This window comes from Prenolepis imparis, unplaced genomic scaffold, assembly GCF_030444845.1.
Source record: "Prenolepis imparis isolate NDT839.2.m4 unplaced genomic scaffold, iyPreImpa1.0 SCAF_10, whole genome shotgun sequence".
NCBI lineage: Eukaryota > Metazoa > Arthropoda > Insecta > Hymenoptera > Formicidae > Prenolepis > Prenolepis imparis.
In genome coordinates this window covers 4,518,991-4,529,408 of record NW_028141168.1, presented here as the reverse complement: position 1 = coordinate 4,529,408, position 10,418 = coordinate 4,518,991, and the positions used below count along the sequence as shown (strand labels likewise).

Genomic DNA, 10,418 nt, shown 5'->3' with positions numbered 1-10,418 from the left:
CAGTGTTATGCTTAGATGATTTAAAAATTAACTAGATAAAAATATGTAAATTTATCTTGCATAAGATAATTTTGTTTTAAATATATCTAGGTAAAAGATAAAATGATATTCATCTAGATAACTTCCAGATAATATTATTTTTAAGACCGCTTATATGTAAACACAGTTATAAAAAAAATGTAAATTATAAAAGGGATATAAAAATATATTCATACTTTTATTTATAAGTTTCTATCGCTAGCCCATTCTACACACCTTCCGTAACCGTAAACTTAACCGTAACGTAAGGATTCGACCAATCGCGTTGCTTGATTCGAATTCGATGAATCGCGATTGGTCGAATCCTTACGTTACAGTTACGGAAGATGTGTAGAATGGCCCTTAAGGCTGGTTTATAGAGACCGTAAACTTTTTCCGTAACTGTAAATTGTAAATTTAAGGATTCAACCAATCGCGTTGCTTGACTCGGCAACGTGATTGGTTGAATCCTTAAATTTACGGTTACGGAAAAAGTTTACGGCCTCTATAATCCAGCCTTTACTGCTTAAGTTCTACTATTTAAGTATTTTTATGTGCTATGACTTTAAATCAAATTATCTGAACACATTATTCTAGATAATTTAGTAAAGATAACACTTTTTTCGTCTAAGAAAAATATAGATAATACGTATTTTTATTGTCTATATAAAGATAAGATGACGCCAAAATTTCATCTAAATGATTATCTATATAATTTTATTTAGATAACAGCAAACACTGGTCTTACATGACTTCTTTTAAGTCATTTTCTTTGTATATATTACGGAATAATGTAAACTTATACTCGATGACTGAAAGGATGACGGTACAGATATATGAATGATGTAAATGAGAGATAAACATTTTAATTTAACGCATCGGTAAAGTGCGAGTCGGATATTGCAGCGTTTTCGTCGCACGTAAAAGAGACTGTCAAAGCATACCGGGTACCAGATTTTACTTTTTCAACTAGATGTAAATTTTCACTCCCTGAGGTAAAAATCGAGACTCTGCCTATAAAAATATTGATAAATTAACATTAATAATTTATTGGTAATTATTTGTTTTAATAAAATTTAAAAAATTATGTTGTTTAAATTATTAAATAATATAACTTGTTTTTTCTTTTTTATACTTTATTAAAACAACAGTTGAATATATATTACTCGAAATATATATATATATATATTACTAGATTATTAATAATTACTATTAAGTTAATATATTGAAATAATATTTAATATAATAATTTATATAGTAATTTAATCCAATGTTATATAATTAATCTAATATTATAATTTAATCTAATTGTATTTTATAATTATTAAATAGCATTATATAATTGTATATTAGATTAATTATATAATACTGCATTAAATTACTATATAAATTATTGTTAAATTATACTCTCTATCGTTTAACGATTCGATTCTCTATGCTTTTCAAATTTGCTAAGGACTATTAAGGATCTTTATATTATATGAATAGACTTATTACATGTAAGTCTTACCTTTTCTTGGTTCTACTGTTGTATTGACATTATTTTTGTCAATAAATATAAATCGACCACCTTCGAAATCTTTCTCATAATCATTTAAATACACCAGCGATGTATAATGAAACGATTCGTATGTCTCCTATTTACATATTTTAATTTAGTTTATTTTAATTTAATTTAGTTTTTTCAATTATTTCTTAAATATCATACTTGACAAAATATACAAAGTAAAAAAAAAAGATAAAATTTTTTATATTTATATAAGTGTATCAAGAGGTGTTATGTAATATTTTGAGTCAAACCTTATCGACGTGTGGATGCCAATATTCATCATGTACAGTTATCGCAGGTTTATTAGTCATTCGTGAGAAAAAAGTAGGCTTGGTTAGATAGATTTTATCAACATCTACCCCAAAATTGTGTGCCACTGCATGTTGTATTTTCGCTTTCACTACCCTAAATTAAAAATGTCATGTGCTATTATTTTTACATATAATTATTTTTATTATATATTATTATATAATTATATAATTATTTCATAAATTTAATTAGGGTGGACTTCCGAATACGACCCACGCCCGATTGCTATGAATTTTTGTAGAAACATTGTAAATGATGTCAAATAAATGTCCTTAAGTGGATTTTCACCGATACAATCATTTAATGCTAAAAATATTAAAATAATGTTCTGTATAAATTATTATCTATTTACGATTTACGAATTACGAAAGACAATATGGCTGATCATTTGTGTGGGCGATTTCTGTGGAGGCGAAATGCAAAAAAACATAAATTAGATCCATTTAAAAAATTAATTGAAGACATTAAAGATGTATATTCTGGCTAAAAAAAGAATAATATAAATTGTTTCTTGTTGACGTTTTCGTTCTGATATTCTATTTTTGTATTTCTTAGGATTCTTTATATATGTATATTGTATATCTTAGGACGCTTTATATATATTTGGTATTAAATGTGTTATGTTATTTGAATATATCTTTCTTGATTGTCTATTGGAATTCACTGTGTTTAGGCATATACTTTACAACGTGAAGCGAGGTCCACCTTGCCTACCGGCGGGGAGGATGCGGAAGGGGGGCCGAAGGCCCCTTGCCCCCCCCCCCCCCGTGTGTGTGTGTACCCATGTGAAAAGGCCCTATTCTATATAATTACCGACAATAATTTATATAGAAAGTTATTTTAATATTTTTAGCATTAAATGTTTGTATCGGTGTGAAAATCTGTTTAAGGACAATCATTTGACATCATTTAGTGTTTCTACAAAAATTTATGGCAATCGGGCGTGGGTCGTATTCGGAAGTTTATCCGTAAATATATAATAAAATGTTTAAATGTTAATTTGTATATGTGTAAAATAATTCTGTTAATTTAAGTTTATTTTAAAAAAACTATATCTGGAATATAAGTAATTAATTTATATGTATCTAACAATCAATTTTTGTGCCATTAACTTTTATCATGTTAATTCTATCATGCTAAAAAAATTTTTGTTTTACATTTAACTCACATATAATTAAGAGTCATACCTATAAATTGCTAAATCCATATTATTAAATAATTTCTTTGCCGCCGGTTGTTTGTAGATATTGATAAAGCCCTGTCCCTTATTGAGAGCGCCGGAATGAAGATCTAGAATACTTGCACCACCATCGGATCCGCCCAATTCTAATCCGCCTTTCGCTAGTTTCAGCAAAACATTTACCTCTGTTGTCGAGACAAGTTTATCGGTAACGACTCTGCCACATTTCTCTGGTACACAGCCAGGGAATTTTTCTAACTCGTCTCTATAATCCACAGAGCAGTCAACATTCTGTGCACGACTTACCAGCACGTCTTTCTGCTTTGCTAAGGATACTTCCTTGGCCTGTCTGCTATTATACCAAACTATCAATAGTACTCCGAGTATCAGAATGCCTCTGGACCATACTCTTTGATATGGAAAAGTTACAGGAGGTCCATATTTCCTACCAAATCAGAAGCAGAGATTGTATCTTTAATTCACTCTTATAAATTAAATAATTGGTAATTATGAAGAAGAGGGGCTTTCTCACCGATTTGGCTGAAACTTTACAATTTTGTGTATTTTGGTGCGTAAAACATGAATGTGTAAGTTAAAATTGTCGCTCTCAATTGGGAAAAAAGTTATTAAATACTAAAGTTAACAGTTGCGTGGTTAGTATGTCTGTCATACCGACATGATGTAGGCGCACAGTTCAATATACCAACTATGCAGTTTTGTTGGACTAAATATGTCATAATATATTAAATTAAATGGTTAAAAAGATGGAAATAGTGTTTATGCTTTTCTAAAGCAGAGAATAATTGGTACATTAAAAAGTATTTAATAACTTTTTTCCTAATTGAGTGACAATTTGAACTTGTAGATTCGTGTTTTACGCACCAAAATACACAAAATTGCGAAGTTTCAACCAAATCGGTGAGAAAGCTCTCTCCTTCTTAATTACCAAATAATTAAATAAAACAATAAATTAAATAATTAATTAATTATTTATTTAGTAAAAATATAATAATTATAAATAATTAATTACTTAATGATGATATAAAGGTAACAGTTTATCGAAATAGCAATCAGCTGTTTTTTCGAATTATGTATCCAAGCATTATTTACAGAAACACCTGTTTTGAAATTGATATACAGAGTGTTAAAAAATTAGACCGACAAACTTTAAAGGGAAAAAGAAGACTTCAAAATAAACATTTTTTGTTAATACTAATTTTCTCTGTAACGTTTAGTTTTAATACATGTTATGAGATATGATTTGTGACTTTTCAGTATATCACCTTTATATTAAAGTTAATGAGAATGACTTTTTGATCGTTTACTGTATAAAAAGAGTGAATTACTTTTATATATTTGTTTCGTGTTCAAGATTGTTTTGTTCAAGATTAAAATACAATTAAATTTTCCGACTTATATGTTTGTTTATTGTTTAAGTCACAAACTCCTATTTCATACTATGTAGTATAAAACTAAAATCGTCGTAGAGAAAAATTGTATTAACAAAAAATGTTTATTTTGAAGTCTTCTATTTCCCTTAAAAATTTGTCGGTCTAATTTTTTAATACCCTGTATAGAAAACCGATATGTCAAAAATAAATATTTACAATACATAATAAATGAAATTTATATATACATATACTCACAATTCAGCAGGCTTGGCCGGCTTTTCCGCCTTGCTCTCTTCCTGAATTACATTTTCCTTCTGTGCGCTTTTTTTCTTCGTTTTCTTTACTTCTTGTGTCATCGTCATTGTTTATCTCCTCTTGAGATCTTATGTTTACCCTAATCTTTCACACATGTCAAACGTAGGTGTCGGAAAGAAACATCTGCTTTTTGACTTGTAGAGGTTTTAAATGAATTCGCCTATACGCCAGTTTTAGTCTACGGCTGGGTCTACAATAGGTGATTAACGCTGGGTCCACAATAGGTGATTTAAGCCCTAACGCTGGGTCCACAATAGGTGATTTAGGGTGCCTTCACATGCGGCGTAAGATGCGTACGCGCGTACTGCTGCGTACCTTGCGTATTCTAGTAATATGCCAGAACTTACGCCATTTAAAGTACCTTATTCACATGGAGCGTATTTCGTTAAATTTCGCGTAAAGCGTAACTAGCTTAACCAATAACAGAGCAGGCTTTCTGTTGTACAATAGAACAGAAATACTAAATGGATTCTCGATTGGTTGTTATTATTTAGGCGTATTGTTAAATACACGCCATGTGAATTAGGTACTTGGTGCTTAGTAAAATGTGCGCGTAATCATACGGTTAAGTACGTATTCGTTGCCATAACAGAAGAAGAAGAAGAAGGTTAAGTATGTACGGTGAAATAAATGAGGTGCAGCGTATATAAATAAAAGGTATGTAAATAATAAATAATAATAAATAAATAAGAAAATATATAAATAAATAAATAAAAATAATATTTTAACAGGTTTCACACGTATAGTTCCGCGATTAAATACTCAAAAGTGCTAATAATAACAATTATTAATTTTGATAAACTAATTAAAAATAAAATATTCTAATTTTTATTATTTTAATCTTTATTAGATAAGTATAATACATGAAAAATCTTTCGTAGGTTTGGGGACTTGTGAAAGAATGTCGATAGAATCGAACGTCCGTGGAGAAATACTTGTAGGTGAAGAAACATAGGATGTCTGTAGAGAATTATTATCCGAAATTTGAAGCGTTGTTAAAAGCCCAGCTATAATATTACCCTCATATTGCTCGTTTTCGGTGTCAAGTGAAATTACTTCATCATTTTTAGCATTAGCATCTGTCAACGAACTCACTGTCCTAGAATATCATAATAAATGGATTACACATGTGACAAACTCTCTTTAATTTCTGATAGAATAGAAATAATATATATAAGAATATTAAAGAGTAATAACTTACGGCCGTCTGCAATGAATCGTTTAGAAATGCCATAAGCTCATAATATTGAAATTTAGATTTATTTTCAATGGCATTAGCGCTAGATCCGCTAGGTACATATGCCCGAACCTTCTTACGAGCTTTTATATAATTGTCTCGTAAATACTTCCATCTAGCCTTAGCCTCTTCTGGACTGAGGAAACCTTGATAAATAATTGATTTTAAAATTCATTTATATATGCAATAAAATAAGAAAAAGATTTTTCTAGATGATTAAATATACCTTGTAGTATGTTCGACACTTCTATCCATAATGCTTTTTTGCGTAACAGTGTCCTCTCTGAAGCAGGTACACGAAGATCATATAAGCTAGGTTTGCTTCTAACTGCTTCGATTAAGAGTTCGTTTAAATTTTCTTTTTTGCCAACCGTTGAATTGTTTTTAACTGTTAAATATAATTATATTTTTTAATTTATTTAATAGAGTGAAATGAGTGAAAAGATATGTATAGTAATCATTGAAAAGATATGTATAGTAATCATTGAAAAGATATGTATAGTAATCATACCTATTGTCACGACATAGTTTTCGTCAACATTGATATGGTCTACTCCTTCTATGTAATCTTTGAAGCACTCGTGCTCAGCAAAGTTTGTGGTAAATTTAAAAATCCATCCACAGTATCCACATTTGTGCTGTATTAAAAAAGAAATATGTAAGTGAAGATACATAAGACACAACAGGTTGCTCAAACTCGTCCAGCATGCAAATGAAAAAATAATTATTGGACACACGCTGGGCCATAAAATATTCATTCAATACTTACAATTAGACATAATTCATTGCTTGCACGATATAACGAAATAATTTTAAGATTTACTTGGTGAATATTATTTTCAGAATTTCTCAGAACAATTTTTATATTCCTTTTTCTGAACATTTTTGAAAGATGCGTTAATTCGTATAAAAATTCGAACTTTCTCAGAAAATTTTAAGATTTTCTATATGAATTGGCACATCTTTCAGAAATGTTCAAAAAAAGAAATCTAAAAAATTGTTATGAGAGATTCTGAAAATAATTTTCACCAGAGATAACCTTAAAATTACTTTGTTATATTGTGCAAGCGATGAATTACATCTAAATTGATAATTTTTATTTATATAAAATTTGTTCTTACCCGAATTTGGTTCATTTTTTTCAGCACACATCGAAACACATTCAGCACGAACGAAAATTATGCTTCTTCTTAAATGTTTAACGGCCTCGGGTGACCAATGTTTTATCTTGCCGGCCATAAGGAGAAAAATATGCTTAAATAAACTGGTTGCCTATGCGACTTTCGGCGGCTTACGCAAAAAATTGAATTTAGCGTATCGGCATTACGTTAAATAACTAGGTGAATTTGCGTATGATAACTAAAACGATGTGATTGGTTGATGAGTTTGGCGTAAGTTACGCGTACGCATCTTACGCCGCATGTGAAGGCACCCTTAAGCTCTAAGCCTTAAGAAATTGACCAATCACAGTCGAGTTTTCTCCTCATACTTGACTGCGATTGATCAATTTCTTAAGGCTTAGGGCTTAAATCACCTATTGTGGACCCAGCGTAAGCCTTAAGAAATTGATCAATCGCAGTCAAGTATGAGGAGAAAACTCGACTGTGATTGGTCAGTTTCTTAAGGCTTAGGATTTAAGGGTCGGCAGGCGGACCTGGCAGAGCTCCGTGAACTTGACCCCCCAATTTTGATTTTTTGAGTTTTTTTTTTTTAAATCGTTTGTAAGTCGTTTGTAGGTGATTGTTAGATTAATTAAAACGTTTGTTAGATTAGCCTTGCGCTGCAAAATAAAAAATAAAATTGACCGTAAAGTTAGCCCCCGGTTCTTTATTTTGATCCTATTTAAGTTTTGCAGAGGCTGAATCGATGCGGAATCGTTTGTTGGTCACGAATATGCTAATTAAAACGTTTGTTAGATCGTCCTTTCTTAAATAAAAGCAAAAAATGATATTTGATAATTTTCTAGGGAAATAATCGTGAAGTTAACCCTCGGCTTTTAATTTAGATTATTTAAGTTTTGCAGAGGCTCAATCGATGCGGAATCGTTTGTTGGTCACGAATATGCTAATTAGAACGTTTGTTAGATCGTCGTTTCTTAAATAAAAGCAAAAAACGATATTTGATAATTTTCTAGGGAAATAACCGTGAAGTTAGCCCTCGGCTTTTAATTTAGATTATTTAAGTTTTGCAGAGGCTTAATGGATGCGGAATCGTTTGTTGGTCACGAATATGCTACCCAGGTAGAACATAAAACTCATAATGACGTCATTATGACGTCACTAAAATGTCATTTTGAAAAAATCATAATGATCTCATTTAATACATTTTTAGCAACGTTTTGATGACTTATTTTTGATTTCATATCCCGTGTGGAAATTTTATATAGGCTATAACCGGGCCTTATAAAGGTTTCCTAACTTTATTTGAGGCCCGAGTTAGGACGCCCATCTTGGCCCAATCTCGAGATGTCACGCTCTTTTATCTAGGGCCCTTATTGCTTTCCAAACTTGGGCCAATATGGGCGTACAAATTTTGGCTTGAGCCAAAAAAGATATATTCATATATCCATTTCGAAATTTTTTAACTTGTTTTTAACTACATGCAACTTATATAATGATTCTATCTGAAAATTATGCGTTTTATAATGGATTAAATGTTTTTTCGTATTTGAAAAACACACTTACCTTGGTGGGACTCGAACTCGGGACCTCTGGATCGTGGAACCAACTGCCTTACGTGGTAGACTACTTTTTAATTTAATATAAGTGTTATATCTGCATATGTCATAACCAGCACAAATATATAATTTTTCAAAAATTATCTTAAGAAACAAATTCAGTTTAAAAAAAGTAATAAAATTTCGAAATGGATATACAAATATTTTTTTTTAAATGTCAGGTCAATGTCGGAAACCGTGTCGGCTCGGCACTGACACGTAGCATTGGATCGATCACATGTATAAGTTAATTATTTAATATCACAAAAAGTAAACAGTTTGAATAAACTTTAGATAATTGAGTCATTTCTTTATGTGTATTTTAAAAAATGTATTGATTGCATCGTTTACATCAAAAGTAGAGTAAAAGAACTTTTCATTTTTTTTTCCACTTCTTACGAACACATGTACTTTTTTATACAAAATATTAATACATATCCCAGGTAGAACATAAAACTCATAATGACATCATGATGACGTCATTTAAAAGTGATTTTGGAAAAAATTTTTTATACATATATTACAGTTATTTATTTATTGTTCACACATATTCTAACAATTATTCAAGCAACATAAACTTTTTAAAAGTCATATAATGCAATTATTTTATATTAAGGGGATTTAAATCTAATGATTACTTTTGTCATCTTTAAATCATTTTTGAATCATTTTTGTCCAGATAACTTTTAAGTGATGAATAAAATCATGATGATGTCATTATGACGTCATTATGAGTTTTATGTTCTACCTGGGTAATTAGAACGTTTGTTAGGCCGGTATTCATAGTCCGTTCTCATTTTAACGCTGGGTCCACAATAGGTGATTTAAGCCCTAAGGGCTTGAGCAGAATGGCTGACTTAAACTTTAAGACAATGTTTTATGCCCTTAAATTTTTGTCTTATGTAACGCACAATACTGTCTTTTGTCTCAAATCTTACAGTGGGTCCACAATAGGTAATTTAAGCCCTAAGCCTTAAGAAATTGATCAATCGCAGTCAAGTATGAGGAGAAAACTCGACTGTGATTGGTCAATTTCTTAAGGCTTAGGGCTTAAATCACCTATTGTGGACCCAGCGTTATAAGTCAGCTATTCTGCTCAAGCCCTAAGCCTTAAGAAATTGATCAATCGCAGTCAAGTATGAGGAGAAAACTCGACTGTGATTGGTCAATTTCTTAAGGCTTAGGGCTTAAATCACCTATTGTGGACTCAGCGTAAGACCGTCTTAAGTAATGTCTTATGCTAGGTCCACAATAGGTGATTTAAGCCCTAAGCCTTAAGAAATTGATCAATCGCAGTCAAGTATGAGGAGAAAACTCGACTGTGATTGGTCAATTTCTTTAGGCTTAGAGCTTAAATCACCTATTGTGGACCCAGCGTTAAGATCACGGTCTTGTATACAGGTCTGGGCACTTCGGCGAAAATATGTGAGCAGAAGTGACGCCAATATGGCGTCTACAGTTGGCCGATTACCAGGAGCGTAGACACGTTTTCGGCACCCAAAAGATAACAATTGTTTTCCAATTTATATTTTGTATTATGACATTAATACATTTTAATAAAATTATTATAATAAAATTAAACATTATATTTTTATAAAACATAACATGTTATAACAAAAAATAAATGTTAATTATAATTATTAACTTTTATAATATTTTGCTTGCCTCTTTTTTGTGGCACTTATTTTTTTTGCATCTTTATT

General features: G+C 30.7%; 2 protein-coding genes across 2 annotated transcripts; both read right to left on the bottom strand.

Annotated features, from left to right (window-relative positions):
* Window positions 1-657: 657 nt before the first annotated feature.
* On the bottom strand, window positions 658-4,965 carry LOC145942205 (2-oxoglutarate and iron-dependent oxygenase domain-containing protein 3). Its single transcript, XM_083048690.1, has 5 exons — window positions 4,703-4,965; window positions 3,064-3,501; window positions 1,819-1,972; window positions 1,529-1,655; window positions 658-1,032 (listed from the first exon to the last, which is right to left on the bottom strand). The coding sequence occupies exons 1-5, from the start codon at window positions 4,807-4,809 to the stop codon at window positions 884-886; spliced, it is 975 nt and encodes a 324-aa protein (XP_082904816.1). The 5' UTR covers window positions 4,810-4,965; the 3' UTR covers window positions 658-883.
* Window positions 4,966-5,719: 754 nt separating this feature from the next.
* LOC145942206 (uncharacterized) lies at window positions 5,720-7,248 on the bottom strand. Its single transcript, XM_083048691.1, has 5 exons — window positions 7,121-7,248; window positions 6,511-6,637; window positions 6,226-6,387; window positions 5,964-6,145; window positions 5,720-5,861 (listed from the first exon to the last, which is right to left on the bottom strand). Exons 1-5 carry the CDS (start codon window positions 7,133-7,135, stop codon window positions 5,835-5,837), a joined length of 513 nt encoding a protein of 170 aa, XP_082904817.1. The 5' UTR covers window positions 7,136-7,248; the 3' UTR covers window positions 5,720-5,834.
* Window positions 7,249-10,418: the final 3,170 nt, after the last annotated feature.

Excerpts from the sequence above, each read along its gene's own strand:
- LOC145942205 (XM_083048690.1), bottom strand. The coding sequence starts at position 4,809 with ATGACGATGACACAAGAAGTAAAGAAAACGAAGAAAAAAAGCGCACAG. Across the intron at positions 1,973-3,063 it reads ATGGATTTAGCAATTTATAG|GGTAGTGAAAGCGAAAATAC; the intron begins GTATGACTCTTA and ends TTTTTAATTTAG. Across the intron at positions 1,033-1,528 it reads AACAGTAGAACCAAGAAAAG|GCAGAGTCTCGATTTTTACC; the intron begins GTAAGACTTACA and ends ATATTTTTATAG.
- LOC145942206 (XM_083048691.1), bottom strand. Across the intron at positions 6,146-6,225 it reads AGTGTCGAACATACTACAAG|GTTTCCTCAGTCCAGAAGAG; the intron begins GTATATTTAATC and ends TTATTTATCAAG. Across the intron at positions 5,862-5,963 it reads ACGATTCATTGCAGACGGCC|GACAGTGAGTTCGTTGACAG; the intron begins GTAAGTTATTAC and ends ATGATATTCTAG.